At 61.6% G+C, this 19,734-nt stretch overlaps 1 protein-coding gene across 5 annotated transcripts in view; it reads right to left on the reverse strand.

Moving 5' to 3' along the window:
* ARHGAP26 (Rho GTPase activating protein 26) overlaps positions 1-19,734 on the reverse strand; it is a 141,164-nt gene that overhangs the window by 43,340 nt on the left and 78,090 nt on the right. For all 5 annotated transcript variants that reach the window (XM_075441398.1, XM_075441396.1, XM_075441397.1 and 2 more), the window contains exons 17-18: positions 18,954-19,059; positions 1,347-1,506 (exon numbers count right to left, since the gene is read on the reverse strand). In XM_075441398.1, coding sequence (XP_075297513.1) covers positions 1,347-1,506; positions 18,954-19,059 — 266 coding nt within the window. The remainder of the gene's footprint in view (positions 1-1,346; positions 1,507-18,953; positions 19,060-19,734) is intronic.

The raw sequence follows: 19,734 nt of genomic DNA on the forward strand, positions 1-19,734 counted from the left end.
CTGCGCGGGCAGCCCGGGGTCCCACGACCCTAAAGCCGTGCTGCAACGCAGCCCGCGAGCGAAGGCCTCCGTGCAGCACAGCAAGGGGAAGGGGGACGAGATGCTGCTGGTGACGCCGGCGGCACACCAAGGAGCTCATCACCGCCGAGGGGCAGGGAGAGGTGGTAAACGCTTCTACGTGCCGGCAGACTGCCGACCGACACACGGGGGTGACCACCGAAGGCTGGCACGAGGATTCACGCCGGTTCCTCCAGGCAGGACCAGGGTGGGGGAGCGGGGCTTCGCCCACGGCCACAGGTTCGTCACCGCTGCTCGCGTGGCAGCTCGTAATTAAGCCATCACCGCCTTTGCACTCCGTGTGGAGGAGAGGAAAATTGCTCCTCTGTCCTCAGTAAATGCCACGGCCTTTGTGTGCCCACGGAAGCCATTTCTCCAAGCACGGGTGACCCACGGGCGCTGCCTGCCCGTCCTCACCGCCGCGCTGCGGATGCCCCTCCGCAGCCCCACGCAGACGCGTCCCCGCACCGCGGACCCGAGGCTCAGCCTCGCCCCGTAACCCTCCAGAATCCCCTTTTTGTTGGGGACGTCTGCAAGAAAACCCCACGCCGGAGCCGCGATGCCACCCTGCCACGGCAGCCCCGGCCAGGGGCAAGCCTGCCTCCGCCTCTTTCTTCGCAGTCTGAAGGTGAAAATTGGTTATTTCTCTCCAACCAAAACCAGGCGAACAAAAGATCATAAACAGGGAACTGCTTGAATTCAGCAGAAAACGGCGTTTTTGCCGCGCTGTTTGCACGCGGGTGGCCAGGAGGGACAGCCAGGCACGGCCCCTCCGCGCTGACGGGCGGGAGCGTCCTCACGGCCGACAAACACGACTGCGTGGTAATTTGGGAGACCAACGCTGGGGATGAAGCCAGCACGTGAGTAACTACAGCTTCAGCCAGAGAAGCAGGACGCCAGCCTCGGCCTTCGTCTCGCGCTGGTTTCCTTTCGTGCTCAACTCTCTCGAAATGAAGGACAAATTCCGATTAAACAATGGAAAGGGGCAAAAAAAAGGGAGATTTCTGCGGTGGAGACACGGACACGCCGACTCACGCGGAGATGAGCGTAAAACAGGCCGGTTCCCAGCAGCGCCGGTTGCACAACCGCAGCTCGCCGCCGGCGTGGGAGCCCCTGCGCCGTCGCGAGCCGTGCCCAGCGCCGGCAGGAACGGCCGGGGGTACCCGCTGCCCCTGCCCAGCACCATTCTGTGGTTCCGTGGTTCCGTGCCAGGGGGCTGCCCCTCGCGGAGGGAACCAAAGTCGGTCTCACAAACCAACTGCGCTGAAAGAAGGAAGCAAAGCCATTACCTTCTCATGGTTTTCTATTAAAATCTCAATCACGATGTTCTGAAACTTGATGTCCATAATGGCAGCGACTGTTTCCTCTTGAGGTCGAAGCAGTGTTGGCCCGAACACCACACCCAGATTAGCAACAGTCATCAGGTTCTGCTTGTGATTATTTGCAACTCTGAAAAAAAAGGAAGAAGAAAAAAAAAAAGGCAGGTGATAGAACTAATCCGCAGGGAACCCCCCTCCCTGCCTCACCGCTGGCACCGAGCTCCAACGCTGTTGACATTTTTTACAGCCCTGGTGAGCTCCTTGAAGGCTCAGCCATGTGGAAAAGTACAAATTTAACTATTGTGTTACTAGAGCCCTTTCCGCCTCAGCACATTGACTAATCCCACACAACCCCGACACCGGTCTCATGTTGCAAACCCCTCCCAGCAAAACATCTTGAATCATTAATGCTTCAAACCCTTCTAAAAACAAACTGTTGGACCTCCGACACGCGCTGCTCTCTCTCCAGCTGAATGAGTGACCTAATATGTTCCAAAACCCAATTCCTTCTCACCCATTGCAGCTTTTGCCTGCCCCAGAGGTCAGCCCCGTCCAGCCCAACCGCGCCGGGCTGGAAGGAGCAGGCTGCCCTTCTCCGCTCCGCCGAGGAGCCCGCCCGGCATGGCCACCCGCTCTCCCAGGGACCCACCGACGCTCGAGCCTTCCTCCCCGTCATCTCCAGCTATTTTGATGTTTGCAAGCGTGGCAGCCTCCGGGAGCGGCTCAGCTCAGCACGGCGGAACAGCCCGCGCTGAGGACCCGGCGCTGGCGCGCGCTGGGGGGTTACTCCGGAGCAGCTCCGGTCTGGCCCCTGGTCTGGGCAGCGCAAAGCTCCAGCAGCCCTGCTGGGGCACGTCCTCTGCTCCGGGGCACCCCGGGCACGCCGCAAAGTGGGACGCAGCCCGGGGTCCCCACGCCGCATGCGACCGAGCGCCAGGGCACGCGGGGGCTCGGCTGCTCCCCAGCAAGCGCCCGGTTGAGGCACGGACCAGCGTCGCCGGGTACCGCGGCCTGCGGCTGAGTCGCGTGCTGGAGTCACGCAACGACGCGTAACGCAGTGACACGAGCGGGGGTGACGCAACGCGGACGTGCGGTGGGAGCCCTACGCCCCGTCCACGCCACTCTTGTGGTTTTCTCCTGACCTCAACCAGGAAACTGGGCGCCTTCGGGCAGTGCGATCTGGCGATCTCACCCGAAGGGGTTTTTCAAGCGTCTTTTCCCTTTGCTCTTTCTCTCCCGTTTTCCCTGGACTCATACACCAGGCTACACAAAGTGAGGCTGAGACTCAGATCTCGCTGGGCTGTCCCAAAAAGTTATTGCCACGAGCTTTAATTATTGATCTCAGGGCCACGACACCACTCACCGGTGCGCACGCTTCGGTTCTTCCAGCACAGCGTGAGCTAGGGCTGGCTTAAAAGAAAAGATGTTTTCCATCCTTTTTCCTGCGAATCTCACTTGCTCCAGCAAAGAACTCTTCAGCCCCGCGTACCCGGCGGCTCCTCGGGCAGCAGAAGAGGACCCCGTCACCGCGGGGTGCCCGGGGGCTCAGGGCTGCTGGCTGAGCTCCCCCCAGCAGCAGCGTCAGCCCTGTTTCCCACCCAGGCAAGCAGCCTCTCCCCGCTGCGTGTTCCGTCCCCGGGGCACACGCAGAGCCACCACCTCCACCCCGTCTGCCCTTGGCTCACAGTTCAACGGCGCAGAGGTCCCGGTGACAGTCCCCTGGGAGCTCTGCGGACCTCCCTCGTACCCGTAACTTCCCCCGCTGTCAGGAAGCTCTGAATATTTTATCACAAGTCTCCGAGAAATCTCCCTCGTCGGCAAACCGCAGCGCTGCGCGAGACGGGCGGGCAGCGACAGGCGCCGGCTCCAGAGACGACAACCAGGGGAGGACGGACGGACGGACTGCCCGCTGCCCGGCCAGGCCATGCCCCCGCGGGCGCAGACCCTCTCCCCATCCCCACTGACCCCTCTCCCTGTCCCCACCGACCCCTCTCCCCATCCCCAGCGACAGCAAGAGCCGGCCAAGCCGCGCTCGCAGCGATGCTGGCCCCAGCCTGCCCGACCGAGGAGCAAACTTCTTCAGGGGGTCACAGCCTCGCGGGGCAGAGCGCAGGGAGAGGCAGAAGAATTCCAGTAGGAAACAAATTCTTCCTTAGGAAGAACCTTGCTTACTTACAGGAAAAGCCCTCCCACTCGCACAGGGATGCAAACCTTTGCCCCCGGTCCAACCCCCCTCCTTATCACGACATTTCCGAACGCCCGTGACGGTTCTACACTGCAACAGCATCGCAGACACGGGTGCCCATGCTCCTACTTGGACTTTGAAAAACGCAGCTGTAATTCAAATAGTTTGGAAAAGTACTAATAAATTAATAATTTTAATGTTCTTCTGTGGTTAGTGAAACAATGTTCATTTATAAAAAACCAACGGAATCGATCTAAGTCTTACAAAATCGGGCCCCTCCATTTCTCATCACCGTTGCCATGTGACACATCGCTCTAATAAATTGCATTGCCACTGGCTCATTACGGCTCGGCAGCCGTGCGCGGCCCTGTTAATTACTTCAGCCTGAACTACGGACGGCTCCCCAGCCAGGACGCGGCCCGGGCTCTGCCCCTCGCCCGAGGAGCGCCCAACGCACCCGGCCCCGGGCGCTGGCCCCCGCCGCCGGCACCAAGCCCCCCGCGACCGCGTTCGCTTGGAAGGGGCACTCGGCCGGCCGGTCGGCAGCGCGGGAGCCGCTCCAGCAGCGTCCGGTTACTGACGCTACACAACATGATTCACCTCTCACAGCCTTCAGATTCCACAGCCATTATCCACAGGATCATTTACTATGAATTATACCTCCTCAGCATCCTTTGTACCAGAAAATAACGCCGCAGTTGCTACAGGCGGGGTGTTCTCAGCCCACAGAGCGCTTCGCACCGGGACTGCTCGCAGGCGCTGCGCGTGCCGTTCCTGGGCCGCCCTTTGGGTTTCCAAGCACTCGCTGCGTTTTCCTTTGAGCCTGCTCTTGCTGGCACCCAGCGCACTCTGACAGCGACTGCACTAACGTTAATTTAGACGGGTCCTTTTGCAGTTCTCTCTCCATCCACGCTTTGCAGCAGCCACTTCCAGCACAAGCAGGAGGTGAGAAGCAACAAGGAACGGAGAAAAGCACGGAGCAAGCTCCGAGCCCCTCGCAGGCGCCTGCAGCCTGCCGGGTGACCTCCGACTGCTGGGCCGCGAGCTGCTCCTCCTCCTCGCAGCACACGACGCTCTCCGGGACAGGGGAGAGCAGCCCGGCGGCGTGGGGCCGGCCGCGGAGCCCCTCGGCCCGGGGCGTAGCTGCACTCTGCGACGCGTCGCGCCGAGCAGCCCCGCCGAGGGACGGGGTTCCACGAAGCCTGGTGCGAGCCCAGGAGGAGCTGGCTGCGAGGGGACGCCCCGGGGGGACACCGTGACCGCAGTCGGTGTCCTCGGGTCGCGTGTCCTCGGGGCGCCGCGGCCGCCCGCTCGCTTCACGCTCACCTCCAGAACAAGAAGGGAGCGTGGGAGCGGAGCCAGTCCACGCCGTCTGCCGAACGAGACGATGCCTGGGTTGCTTGGATACTGTATAATCCCTGGCACGACCAAACATCATTTAACGCAGAGTAATTGGGAGTCAGGCTTCGGGGCAGAGAACGCACACAGGAACAGTAAATATTTCCTCGTTGCACTGGCTGGCACTCAGCACCGCGTAACGGAGGGGAAACGCCGCGGGGCGGGGGCAAGCGCTGCGCTGGCCTCCTCCGTGTCACAGCTTTAACGATCTACGCTTCTTCAGCCTGGTCAACAGCTCCCATTTATCCTCATGGGAATCCAACCAAAGAACTCATTTCCTTCTCCAGTGACCCACAGAGAATCCCGTACGGCAGGAGCGTGACAAACGCTCAGGTGCAGCACGTGGGAGCTGCCCACTCCTCCCAGTTGCCCACTCCTCCCAGTACCGGGGCACCAGCCCCGCGCTGGGGGCTGAGCAGCAGCCGCCGCAGCTGAACGCCGAGCCGAGGGCGGGCGCAGACGTCCCGACGGGGACTCCTGGGCTGTGGGCTGGCGTCGGCGGGGTTACTCACTGCGGTGGGAGCCGTGAGCCCGGCGAGCACGCTGCTGCGACCCGCCGCGACCGCACGCCCCACGGGCAGCAGCGTCCTCCCCAGGGGATGCCTCCGGGGCACCTGGCCCTGCTCCCCACAGAGCTCCTGGAGTCACTTTGTGTGTGTGTTTTATATATAAAATACAGGTATATAAGCCTTGTTTTATATATAAAATACAGGTATATAAGCCTCAGCCGAACAGTGCTGCTGCTGTTAGTACAAATGTCTTCCCTGATTCAGAGAAAAACCTCTGAGAAAACAAACATCTGAAAGGGAACAAAGGCAAAGTCTGGAGTGTTTCTATTTCCACGCCTGGGACAAGCCTTTGAAAACAAAGTGCTTGTTTCGGCTGGCCTAACAAGACCTTCTAGGATGGAAAATAACGCAGCCAACTCCTATTGCTACAGGTAAAAATACATTTCATGTCCGACCCCACCACCAGAGCTTCTCTGTCAGGTGCAGAGCCGCTCACACAGAGGGTGAGCAATCCCCAGGCTGCCATGGGCCGTTATGGATCAAACACTTACACTCGCCTCTGGCCACGACGACAGACGCAGAGCACAGCACCCGTGGGCGGCAGGGCGGGTGACAGAGCCGCGCGGACCCAGCGCCCGCGGGCGGAGGAGCCGCGCGGACCCACACCAGCAGGACCCAGCTGAGGCAGCAGCCGCCGTCCCACCGCGTCCTCGCAGAGCAACCCGCGCCGGGGGGCACAGCTCCCTGCTCGGGGCGGGGGGCTCGGCCAGGCTGCCGGGCTGCACCCAGCCGTCAGCATCCCTGCCCCTTGTCCAGCCATCCCATGTGGACCGCATGCTGCCGGACAGAGCGCCGGCGGCTGGTAGCGCACACAGTCGGTGGCATTTATTGGATAAATCTAATGAGTTCTGGGAAACGTTCCTGGGGGCATTCAAGTCATCCCTGCACATTCTGGAGTTTAATCGGGCTGCAGTGGATGAGCGTGTGGGTGGGGAGCCGGGCGAGGGTGGGCTGGCCCCCGGGCAGCGGCTCCCGCAGCTTGGCCTCGCCGCTCCGAGGGGCCGCGGAGCTGTGCCCCGGCGGAGCGTGGTCCTGCTGCTCCCTGGGGACGGCCGGCTCCTCGCTCAGAGCCACCGCGGGTGACCCAGCCCTGGGAACGCAGAGCTGCTGCACGGCCACCTCCTCCTGCTCGGCAGGACGACCCGGCAGCGCCCGCGGCCGCGCCACTCCCGGTACCCACAAACCGAGGAGCCCGAAACTGAGTTTCGTCGAAAGCAAACTTGGGTCAGGAAAGAAACAGCTCAAGTTTTAAAATAGGACTGATCACAAGATTCATGAAAATATTTCAAGTTATTAAAAGGAGACTCCTTAAAGATCAAAGCTCCTCTCCTGCGATATCGCCTGCACAAGGTCCTGTGCAGCCTGCTCTGGGTGACCCTGCTTCAGCAGGAGGGTTGGACTGGGTGACCCACAGAGATCCCTTCCAACCCCGACCATTCTGTGATTTTGTGAAACACAGGAGACTGGAAGCAGCCATTCTTCACGCAGTGCCCTTGTGAACACAGCTGCCACCCGTTGCCCACAGGAAGAGAACCACAAGGCTGTGGCACTCTAAAAAGAAATCACTTCTGCAGCACTAAGCACTGGCGGCCCCGGCAGGGCCGCCGCTCAACCACGCATTGGGACGATGGCTCCCAGCGGCCCCCCGAGCGCGGGGGGAGGTGGATTCGCAGCCAGCCGTGCCGCCAGGAGCCGCAGCGCCGGGGAGCGCGACCAGCCCCGCTGCATCTCCCGGGCCGGGGCACGCAGCAGAGGAACGACACCCTCACACACCGCGTAGCCGCCATTTATCCATGGTTATCCAGGCTCCGGACACGCTCCTCGGGGCTGCCCTTGGACGCGGGGAGCGCTGCGAGGGCCGGGGAAGTCTGGAGCCCGGGGCAGGGGACGAGCTCGCTGGGCTCCCCCAGCCGCCCTGTGCTCGGCACAGGGACGGGAGCACGGGCACAACACCCCCATGCGCAGAACCTCACGGCATCGCAGCTCCCACCGCGGAGCGGGGAGCGGGCAGAGCCACGCGCTGAGGAGCGCAGAGGGAGGCCGGCGGGTCCAGGAGGAGGACAGGCCACCAGGGAGACACAAAACCTCCCAGCGACGACAAGGAGAGGCTTTCCGAAGGCAGCTGCCACAACCTGCAGGCGCCGCACCGAGAATTAAAGGGGTTTGCAGCGAGCGTCGCGCTCGGGTTTCCCTGCTCAGCTGGGACGAAACACGCTCAGCGCTGTCCCTGGGCCGTCTGACTTGCTCCGACAAGATGTTCTCCTGGGTGAGTCTGGCCACAGCTGGATGCTTGGGCTCACCCCCAGGGATGAGGAAAAAACGCGCTCACATCGCACCGAGCAGACGCAGAGGCCGAACGCGCAGCTCTGTATCGGTACACCCGATCAGCGCGAATGCCACGCGTGCCGTGACCCGCAAGGGAAACACACGCGGTGCCGCGACGCTGCTCCGGTGCAGGCTTTCCAGACCCAGCACCTCGGTTTCCAGAGACCTGCTCCCCAGCTTTGGGCAAGCCGAGCTTGGCGGGGGATCTCCGGGACGGGCTGGCGGGGGATCTCCAGGACGTGCTGGCGGGGGATCCTGAACCTGCTCGCCGACCCGGGGTGAGCAGCACGAGGCTGGCACAGTCCCCACGCCCCGGCACGGGTTTCCACTGCCGTCCTGGTGAAAGCCGCAGGCACAAGCTGATGTTCAAACCTCACCGTGATTTCCACCTACAGAAAGAGCCAGCCCCGGGGATGGAGCTGGGGGGGGGTCTGCCAGGGCTGCAGATGCTGTCCTTGTGCCGCTGCCACCCCGCAATGGCCATGCCCTGTTCCAGCAGAGTGCCGGGCCCTGCAGAGGAGCTGCCACCCTTCCCTGCACGGCCCAAACGCCAACGCCACGCCAGCGAACGTCCCGTTCCCAGCACGCAACCGAGAGGCAACACCGGGTGAAGGCAACCCCGCACCCCCACCCCTGCCCTTCGTTTTGGCCGTAGGGGTGCAAGCACAGCGTTCAGCTGTCACTTCAGTCGCCACACTCGGTGATGTCCTTCCCCTCTACAATAATCATGGCTGCCGCACCCCCCAGCGACAGCCGCAGCAGCGGTTCGGGCTGCAGCGGGGCTTTGGCTGACCCCGGGCTGTGCCTGCAGCCCTGCAAGAGCTGCCCCATGCGTGAGCCCCACCGGCCCCAGTGCCCCCAGCTCATCCCCGCTGCGTGCACGGGTTTGCCACTGGAAACAGAAATCGCCGATGCTTCCACACTGCCGTAAGAAAACCTGCACAGCCAGCGGGGCAACACAAGCCTGAACGAGCAAGCTGTGTGAACAAGAACACGAGGAAGAAATCCTCTGGAGGCTCTGCCGCCATGGAAAGCGACGTGCCGAAGCCCACCTGAGGGATGGAAGCCAGACAGAGCAAAGGGGCTTCCAGCCAGCCTCCCAGCGGGAACCGGCGCCGGTTCTAGCAAGGAAGGTCCCAGCGCTCTCCAGTGCACCCGGGCTGTCCCTCCACGGAGGCACGGGACGGCGTCCCAGCGAGAGCCAGGCTGCAGGGCCAGCAGCAGGAGTGACCCTCGCCTACATCCACAGGGAAGAGCAACAAAGTACGTTTTTCAACCTTTTTCCTTCCACTTTAGAGGCATTTTGGAGCACTTGCGCTTCACAAAGGCAAGATTAGTGCCCTTCTCTCCAAAACACCGAATTCCTAAAAAATGTGCTTAAATGGAACAGAAGCACATACAGAAATAACCAGTTCTGTAGAATAAATTAAAGTCAGGGTTAACAACAGCAAGCGAAACGCTTGTCCCATCTTTGCCAGTGGAACAAGGTTTTGCCCAACAACTGGAAAAATAATCCTGCCCGGATTTTGTGCGCCCCGTCACAAACACGGGGGCAAAGCCGCCCACCCCACACTGCCCTTCCTGCTTTTCATGGCAGTAAATAACCATCAAATCGCCACGGACTTCCATGCAGCTGCACAGAGAGGAGCACAGTAATCATTTAATTTAACAGAAGCACAGCCTGCTAATCGCCAGCCTCGCAGCGGGGCACGGTGCAGCCTAGGGACGGACCCCGCTGCCACCTCCCCCCCGGACCCAGGCAGTGGGAGCCAGGGGACGCAATCCCAGACGCCCGTGCCCCACACAGACCGCAGCCACGCGTGAAGCCCGTGGAAGGCAGCACCGGCTCCCGGCGCTTAGCCCTGCTCCGCCTGGCATCGCCCACTGAGCCAGAGAACGCCCCGCACGCCCCAGCTCCTCTCCCCGCGCGGGTGCCGGCAGCGCCAGGGTTTTTCCACGCGGAAGCTGCCATCACCTTGGGTTTTTCCCCGCCCACACCCCCTTTCGCACGCAGCAGCAGCGGATGTTTGTAAAAATCCATGCTCCTAAGTCGGAACGCAGTCAGGAGAAGCCTAGACCTCGACGAGACGTGCGGTGCAGTCACCTGCAGACGGGCAGAGGAGACAGGTCCAGCCTGGGTCAGGGATCACTCCCAGCATCCCGGGGAAAGCCGCAGCGCAAAGACAGCTTGGTGCTGGTGACTTTTATTCTCCTTTCTTCTGCTGAAAAAAAGATTTGACTAAAATCTACCTAATATTGAATTTGGTTTAGTAGCGGGTCTGGTTCAGCACAAAGAGCAATGTGGAGGAACTCTCCTTACACTGCCTAAGTCCCGCTCTGCCTGCGGGGACGGAGGAGACACACCAGGGAGAGACGCCAGCTATTTATTGGAAATCTTTTGCTCACTCCAGATCCAATCTGTTTCTGCACATCGTTTCCGTTTCACTGTGATAAACAACTGAAAAGAATCCAGATAATTATGTGCTATCAACAACTCTATCCAACGACATGAAGTTCACACTCAAGCCCACAAGAATTCACGCTCGAGTGATGCGAAACGCCTGGTGCCTCTCCCGGAGACGCCGGCCGCCCGGCGGGAGCGCGGCACAGACGTCCGACCCCCGGGACCCCACCGCGAACCCGGCACGCGCCGCCGCACGGCCCACGAAACGGCTGCTCTGGCCTTGCCAGCGCCGGTGATGGAAGCTTGCGCCTCGTTTAAGCCGCCCGTTATCAGATCTAGCGAGGTGACTCTTGCGGCGATGGAGACACGCGAGCTGCGAGGAACCCGGTAAGAGATGCGCTGCGGTCTCTGCTGTGCGTTCCTCTCCGGCTAAAAACCGGAGCCTTTGGAAAATGTGAGGACCCTCTGGAGAAGCACAGAAGAAACAGCTACCCCAGAACGCAGACAGCTCACCTATCGACCATCCAGGCTGGGGAGGTTAAAAAAGGTTAAAAGTTCATTTGCAGGAGCAGAACAAAACCTTTTGCTCATTTACAGATTACAGGAAGCCAAGCCCAAAAAACACAGCAAACACCTACAGGGGTTTTTGTGCCTTTTTTTTTTTTTTTTTTTTAAATTCTGCAGAATCTCACATTAAAAACAAAACCAGAGGAGAGAGCGGGAGGCAGAGCGGGCGCGGGGGAGCGCATGCACCCAGCCTCGTGCTTCGCACGGTGCACCCAGCGTGCCCGGACCCGCACCCCCCACTAACACCGTGCCCCCCCAAGCCCACTGAGCCCGCAGCGGTCTCTGCCCTGCCGAGAGCCCCGCCGGCTCCTCGCACCCCGCACGCCAAGGCCTCGCTGCTGCCCGGTGCGGCGCCGGCACCTCCGGCTCCAAAGCACGAGGGGTTCGTAAGGACCCACGGCATCAGGCCTCCCGCACGGGGCGAGGAAGGACCCCCCTCGCCGCAGGTTTTGAGAGCAGGAAACACCAGGAACGCGAGGGAACGCATGCACAGCGTCATCGTTAGCCCGGCTGCTAATTGCAAGCGCAGCTGGGGACCGCGCTCGCTGTGCCACTGCTGTGCGTCTGGTGCAGCGCACGCCAAACCCGCGGCGGCGGCAGCAGCCGACGTACTGGCACGTTACCGATAATCCAGGGGACTGTTTCGTGGTGGCAGCAGACAGACGGATGCAGGTCACCCGCAGACAGAGCGAGGCGGTCCGAGAGGCTGCCGCGACGGCCGGGGAGGTCCGAGCGCCCGCTGACCCCCCTCGCGTGCTGCCTCTGCCCGTGCGGGGTCTGAGCACGCACCGACGCCTGCGGGGAGGCAGGGGAGGGCACCGGGCAGGCTCCTGCCTCTCTGCAGAGCTCCCTCATCGAAAATCCTACCCCTAACCAACGGAGTCAGCGGCAAGCGTCTCTTCAGGCGCCCAACGCAAGGAGAAAGAACCCAAGGGAGAGCTGACAGGAACGCTGCGATGCCGGGAACGCCGGGAAGGCGTGCGAGCGCGGGGCCGCGGACGCAGCCCCGGCTGGAGGCTCTGCCGGGGGGGCTGCGGACCCCCATCGCCCCGGTCTTCCCACAGGGCTCCGGGTGGCTGCAAACGCCAGAATCGGATTCGCCAGGCAAGACGGGCGCGCCGAGATTTCGGACGGATCTGCAGAGCGACCTCTCATCCACCGCCCGCCTCCAGCGTTCGAGGCACCGCAGAGTTCGCACCAGCCCCGAGGCGGTGGCGGAGGGGACGCGCCGGACGCCGCACCGCTCTCCCGGGGCCGGGAGCGAGGACGGGTCCCTGGCACGGCGATGCCGCAGCCGTCGCCTTGCCCTGCACCTCCAAGCCGCCCTCCTCCTGCCGTCTGCAGGGAGCCCGCTGCTGCCTTCGCCGGCCTTTCCCACGCAGGAACAGCAAAATAAACTGACACCCGGGTACACTCACAGCACCAGCACAAAAGGGACGTTCATCGACCTGCGTGGGCTTGGCTCCAGCTCGAAGAGGATGATTTAAAACAGCTGCTCAGAAGGGTATTTTCAAACCCAAGGAAGCTCTCGTTCTGTTCTGCGTTAGCACGATCAGCCGACACTTCCCGCGGTCCTCGCTCCCTGCGCCGGTTCACGCCTTCGGCGCTGCCCGCCCTGGGGTACGCACGGGCACCGCGCACCCCCCGCAGCGACAGACGCCCGTCCCCATGCGCCGCAGCCGGCGACGGCGCTGGAGGCCACCGCGGCGGGGACGCAGCTCGGGGGCTGCCGGGCTGGGCTCACACCCACGGCGTCCCCTCGCCCTCCAACCGCCCGCACGGGCCGTTCGCAAGGCAGGGGGGTGGGCTCGACGGGACGGGGGATGCCTTAGCTCAGCGGCTCCGGGGATGCCCAGCGGCACCGGTGGCAGCGGCTCCGGCACGGCACTGGCTCCGACACAGCCCTCACCAGGCTGCAGCCCCGCAGCAGCACCCGTCCCAGCTCCCCAGGGACCAGGACTTGGTGCTCCAAACCAAGACAAAAAGCTGCTCACAAGTGAAACAAGAGGAGGAAAGATAAAAAAGGGAAAAAGGGGAAAAAAAGCCCAGCAAGAGCCAGACCCGGGAGAGATGAGCCCCGCGCAGGATTCCCCCCGGTGCTGCACGGCAGAGTGTGCCTTCGGGGTGTCACCTCCCGCGTGACGTGCCTTTCGCTGCCCCCGGTCCTTTGGGTCACTCGAACTCCTGGGGATCCACCCGGGACCCAGCGATGCCGCAATCCAAAGGGATCAGAAACACGCCAGGCAAAAAAACCGGCATTTCCGAAGCGCGGCGAGCGGGCGGCCGCGCGGGAGGATCGCTGCCTGGCCTGGCCGTGCGAGGTCAGAGAGCTCGCTCGCTGTGTTCTCTTGGCAGCCAAATCAGGCGAGGAGCATACGAGAGCAGTGCATCTCGGAGGCCTAGGCGGCTAGTGGAAATTTCCAGAACGTCCTGGACAAGAATGCCTTACTGGAAGTAATACATAAATCAAGCAGATGAATAGTTACCAGACAGCAGCACAAACAGCTGCCACGGGATGAAATCAGACCTGCCGTGCCAAGAGCCTCCTCGCCAGCTGCACCTTCGGGGGGAACGGGGAAAACAACCCCAGGGGAGGCACGGTCCTGGGGAAGCAGCCGCCCCGGGTCCCGCGCCGGTGCCGCGGAGCGATCCCGATGCTGCGGGGCACAGAGCAGCGCTGCCGGGGAGCCCGGCTCCCACGGGGCTCCGCGCGGGCAGCCCAGCCTGGGGAGCACGGCGAGGGGCTGCCAAGGACGGCACCGCTCCGCGCGAAGGGAAACAAGCGCCGGGTTGTATTTTTAGGCAGAAGACCCGGAGGATTTTTTTCTTCTTCTCCTTCGCCAACAACCCCTCGCTGAGCAGAGAGCCCTCGGCAAGGTGCTGCGCCCTGCGGCCAGCCCCTGCCCGTCCTGGAGAGAGCCCAGCAGAGGGCTGCGAGGATGAGGAGGGGACTGGAGCATCTCTGCTACGAGGAGAGGCTGAAGGAGCTGGGCTTGTTCAGCCTGGAGAAGAGAAGGCTGAGAGGGGACCTTAGAAATGCCTCTAAATATCTGCAGGGTGGGGGTCAGGAGGATGGGGCCAGACTCTGTTCAGTGGTGCCCAGCGACAGGACAAGGGGCAACGGGCACAAACTGAAGCAGAGGAAGCTCCAGCTGAACCCGAGGAAGAACTTCTTCCCTCTGAGGGTGACGGAGCCCTGGCCCAGGCTGCCCAGGGAGGCTGTGGAGTCTCCTTCTCTGGAGATATTCCAGCCCCGCCTGGCCGCGGTGCTGTGCAGCCTGCTCTGGGTGACCCTGCTTGGGCAGGGGGTTGGGCTGGGTGACCCACAGAGGTCCCTGCCAACCCTGCCATGCTGGGATTCTGTGTGATTCTGTCCCGCTGCCGGGCTGTGACGGAGGGTGGCTGCGGCTGGGTCTGCGGGGCCACGGCCGACAGCAGCCGCCCTGCAGAGCCCATGGAAACCATCCGTGCTGATAAGTGGAAAACAATTTGTGCTAGAGATAGCAATCACTATCACGTTGGTTAAAACACGTAAACTAGAAAACACCGCAGCGAAAACAAAGGGAAATGGTGACTGCTGGCCAGGCCACAGCTGCGAATGATTAGCGACCATTAATTCTGCCCAGGACACGTACACCCGTGTCTGCCGCAGCCTCCTACCTTGTTCTGACCTCCGGCTGGGAGAGGGGCGGCCGCGCAGGCAGGGGCAGCCGCGCTCCTCGGGCCGGGGACGCCCGGAGCAGCAGCGGCGGTGGACGGAGCGAGGCCGAGCGCAGGAGGGGCTCAGGACCCCGCTGCCGGGCGCGCAAGCACGGCACCGTCTGTGTTGGAGAACCTGGACCTCACCGCCACGAGGACGAAGCAAGGCTCAGACGTCAGATTACGTCCGTGTAAAAGAAAATAACTCCTAAATGCTCCAAACAGCCAGAGTGAAATCCTCCTGCTCTGCACCTCCACAGCACTGGCTCCTTGGTGAGAAAGCACATCACGAAGGCAGAGAGAGCGAGCGATGCCACCGCAGCTCCGCTAACAAAAACGGCAGCTCTGCAGCCAGCTCCTCTCCCGGCAGCGGCAGCGGCGCAGCCACCCACGAGCTCGGCAGCACCCTGCACGCCTCCGCTCCCCTCTGAGCCACTTCAACTTACTCGGCAGGAAAAAAAAAAAAAGGTTTAATCAGAGCTGGCACCTTCTATGGATAAAAAAGCACTTGAAACTCCAGTGTGGCCATTCTTGGAGACAGGCCCAAAGGACATACCTGCAGCAAACCACCTCAGGAGCGAGCGAGCGGGAGCGTGTGCTCGGTGACGTGCCGTGGGACAGCCTGCTGCACCCAAGGCCTCTGCAGCACAGAATCACAGAATCGTGGGGGTTGGCAGGGCCTTCTGTGGGTCCCCCAGCCCAACCCCCTGCCCAAGCAGGGTCACCCAGAGCAGGCTGCACAGCACCGCGTCCAGGCAGGGCTGGAATATCTCCAGAGAAGGAGACTCCACAGCCTCCCTGGGCAGCCTGGGCCAGGGCTCCGTCACCCTCAGAGGGAAGAAGTTCTTCCTCGGGTTCAGCTGGAGCTTCCTCTGCTTCAGTTTGTGCCCGTTGCCCCTTGTCCTGTCGCTGGACGCACTGGGGAAGCACCGCTTTCCTCCTTCCCTGCCAGAAACAGCGGGGAAAAAATTCCCAGAATAAACCCTGAAGACGATGTGAGGAGTCCTGTGCAGCACAGAGCTCGAGCCCGCTGCCCGACGGGCGCAGGGAAGGTGGGCACAAACTGCCAAAACACGAGGCTGGAAAAGGCGTTTGGGAGCGGGGTCAGTGCCCCGCACGCTCGCACAGCCAGCTCGCCGCGGCTCCCGGCATCAGCTCCTCACGCCGCTTTTCTAAACGTGTTTTTCTCATTCTTCAAGCAGGGGTGAGGAGCACTCACCAGCCACCCCCTGCAGACACCGAAAGCGCCAAGGATGAACAGACTGACCAAGCACCAGCCACTGCGGCCACTGAGACAGCTACACAGGACACAAGACACGAGCTGCCCTCGCCTTCCCGTCCTCCGAACGGCCTGGGCTATTCTGGCCTGAGACAAGAGGGACCGGGCGGTTTGTACGCCCACCCAGCGTCTCCCCAACGCCAGCTGCTGCACCCTCAGACGTGCCCGTTGGCAGGGCCGGCAGACGCAGGCACTGGGCTCACTGGGATGGTCTGGGCTGTGGATGTCCAGGCTTTCCTGCAGAGATCCCCTTGGAAAATCATCTCAACAAAGAGATCTCCTCTCTCTCGGGAACAGTAAATCGCAGCTGGGCTCATCACAGGAATCGTGACAGTGTGAACATGCCCCAGGGAGGAAAATTACGGGTTTCACCTACTCATGGGTCAGAGAGTAACATCGTAATAGCAGGTTTCACTGGAACCAGGGTCTGTGGAGCGGAGGAGGAAATCAGCAGCATTATGTTCCTGACGAAGGGGCACGGACAGGCATTGCTCACGCTCCGTGTCTCACAGGATAACTGCCTGGCCACCTGCACGCGGGACAGGAGGCAGCACAAACAGGCTCAGAGATGCAGTAAGAGGCAGAAATCAACTTTGTTTTCTGTTCATACACCCCCATCCCTCCACTCCGCCCGTGCCAGATCCCAGGATCCGTCTCCAGCCCTCCTTTCGCCCTCTGGCCACGCGCCGAATGCCAAGGGAACCCCCGGCACATCTCTGCCGCGCAGAGGGAAGGGCACTGCCCAACCATCCCAGCGCTGCTTAGCCCGGATGATATTTAATTTGTATTTATAACTGCCTTTTCTTGCTGTATTAGGACGGTTTTCCTACTGTCATTAACAGCAGGCCCACGCCACCCATGGAGCCCCGTGTCCCTGGTCAGAAAGCAACAGTGAACACAAACCAAGCACCCAGGAGATGCCAGGCAAGGCGGGACAGACAGCAGGCAAGGCGGGACAGACACCAGGCAAGGCGGGACAGACTCTCTTTCTCTGTTTGACCGATACAGACCGAGTTCTGCTTTTAGCGTTAAGAAACCTCTGCAGTAATACTGGGAGAAATACTTTTTTAGCTCATCTGATAAGAATGCAAACCTTGATTATTCATACATTGCTTAAAATAAAAATAAAAGGAGACAACAACAAAAAAGCCCCAGAAACGGATGAGGCAATCCCCTCCAAGAAGTGCAGCCCAGCCTGGCAGGGCTGGGAAGGGGCCTTTCAGTTCTGCCCACGCTAGCTGTGAATGCCCTGCTCACAGCTCCCCTCGCCAGGGCCTGGCAGTCCCCAGACTCGGCCGGTGCCATCGTCCCCTCCCCGAGCATCCCCTTCCTCTCGCCAGGGCCCGGCAGCCCCCAGACTCAGCTGGTGTCATCGTCCCCTCCCCAAGCATCCCCTTCCCTGCACCAGGGCTGGGCAGCCCCCAGACTCGGCCGGTGTCATCGTCCCCTCCCCAAGCATCCCCTTCCCTGCACCAGGGCCCAGCAGCCCCCAGACTCGGCCAGTGTCATCGTCCCCTCCCCAAGCATCCCCTTCCCCACACCAGAGCCCAGCAGCCCCCAGACTCGGCCAGTGTCATCGTCCCCTCCCCAAGCATCCCCTTCCCTGCACCAGGGCTCGGCAGCCCCCAGACTCGGCCGGTTCCCCCCAAGCATCCCCGTCCCCGCGCAGGTCTCCCGGGGCAGCCAGGCCCCCGCCCCTCCTGCCACGCTCTCCTTGCCCCCAAACACCCCCCGCAGATGTGAAGCTTCATCTCCACCACATCGTCTTTAATCTGGCTTTATGGTACCGCCGCCTCAACCGGTTTGTGCCGCAGAGCCGCGGCGACGCGTCCCGCTGGGGCGGGCGGTGGGGCAGGGGCTGAGGACGGACACGGGAGGGACCCCCGGGCACAGCAGCAGGGCAGGGGCAGCTGCTGCAGGGCAGCGGGCTCAGCAGAGCGGGCTCTCGCCCCTCGGCTTCCTGCCTTTCTCCAGGCTAATTTTTTTCCCATTAAATAACCACTGTGAGCTGTTTCTCTTCCTAATTTAGCACGCACCGCCACGCTCATTGTTTGTGTTTTGTTTCGGTCCCTTCCCCACCTCAGCAGCACGAAGGCCGCTGCATTACCTGCCTCCCCTCTCCACGCCTCTCACCCAGACACCACCGGGCTTCCCTTTAAACCAAAAGCTCTGAAGCGGCTCGGGATGCCGCGCACAGCGCTTGGCCGATGGGAGCACCTGGAACCGCCTGGCCCTTGGCCTCAGCCCGTAGAGGCAGGAGGTTTTGAAACTGAGATCTCAACCAGCTCTTTGGTTTCTCTCAGCCCTGCCGGGGAGTCCGTGGAACAGATACAAATCCCCGTCATAAGAAAGCGTCTGGAGCCATTTTTAAGCCTGTTTCAAGTATCATTTGTTGTTTTTTTTTTCTCTTAGACAACTTCAGGTTCTCCCAGACCTTCTTCTAAACAGCTTCGCCGATCAACTCATTCCCCAGGTTCCCAAGTCCTGCCTAACCCCCCCTGCTCACGTAGCACCGGCACGAAGAGCGAGGGCAGGTACGGCCCCGCAGCCTTGAGCCTGGCGCAAACACCTGATGATGCTTTCACTTTTTAAGCACTAATCAAAGGTTTCCATGGTAACCTGCAGGAGCAGGAAGAAGATGGGAAATTACAGGTCAGCTCTCTCACTGAAAGCAAAAAAATTACTCAATTCCTTTGCCCTCCAAAAGTTTCAAGGTGACCTAGAAGTATTGATTAATCAGGTTGCATAAAGGCAGAAAATGTGCCCCAGAGCAGCCTTCTATTGTAGCAAAGAAATCGCTCTTAGTCCTTTAATACCAGGCTTGATCTGAAACCCAGAGAGGAGCTTAACCTCGGCGCTGCCTTCCCCAGCACCATCCCATTAAGAGCTCCGCTGTGCTCCCAGCAGTGACTGGGTTCCTCCCGCACGGCCGCACGGGCAGGGGTCGGCAGGGCCGTGGGTGGGGGAAAGCCCCCTCCCTCCCACACCGCTCCGTCCGTCAGCCCTCGTCTCGCCCGCACACGGGTTTCCAGCCGCTCGCCAACCAGATATGACTCAACACCGCGCACAGAGACCCAAGGAAACTTCTGCCCCTATTAACTTTCAGAGGAAGTGGAAAAAGGAGAGAAAAACACATCAGTCATAGACGTACTTTGCCAAGTGGTTCATGAGCAAGTGCAGCATCTGCCTGTTTTTCTCCGGGAGCCGATGCACGAGGCTGTGGATCTCTGACACCCTCGACTCCTGATTCTCCAGTTCTGCGTTGGAAATAAAAGATGATTTATCCCTGCATCAGAGGGGTTACTCTAGACAGAGGCATGCAGGCCTGCACATTAACCCCCACAGCCACCCCCGGGACCTGAGGCTCCCGCTCCCTACTCCACCCTGCACCCAGGCACGCTGTGGATAGTCTCCACAGCACTCTTCCTTTCTACCAACTCCAACCAGTTGTTTCCAAAAGGACAAAACTACGGGGCTGAAACGGCGAGCCTGGAGCAGATGCCAGCCACGTGGAAAGCCTGTTGTGAGCAGGGAAGGGCCTGGCTGCAGCCGGTGCCCCTCTGCCTTCAGCAACGGGAACGGCAGCACGCTGCCACCGAGCCGCTCCCAAGCACCGCCGGGACGTGCCCCGCTCGGTGCCCGGCCAGGCTGGAGCGGCTGGTCCTCACCAGGCCGGCTGGGGCCGTGGGTGCTGGCAGACATGTCCACTGAGGCCACCAGCGACACGGCCGTGGAGCACGGGAGTCCTCCCGAACCCCCGGTCCCACCACAGGCACGCAGGCGGCACGGCTGCCAGCAGAGAGCTACCTGCTCCCACCCACAGCACCTCCCAGGGCACCCGTACCTGCTCCCACCCACAGCACCTCCCAGGGCACCCGTGCCTGCTCCCACCCACAGCACCTCCCAGGGCACTGAGAGGAAAGCGGCGCAGA

Source organism: Opisthocomus hoazin, chromosome 22, assembly GCF_030867145.1.
Source record: "Opisthocomus hoazin isolate bOpiHoa1 chromosome 22, bOpiHoa1.hap1, whole genome shotgun sequence".
NCBI lineage: Eukaryota > Metazoa > Chordata > Aves > Opisthocomiformes > Opisthocomidae > Opisthocomus > Opisthocomus hoazin.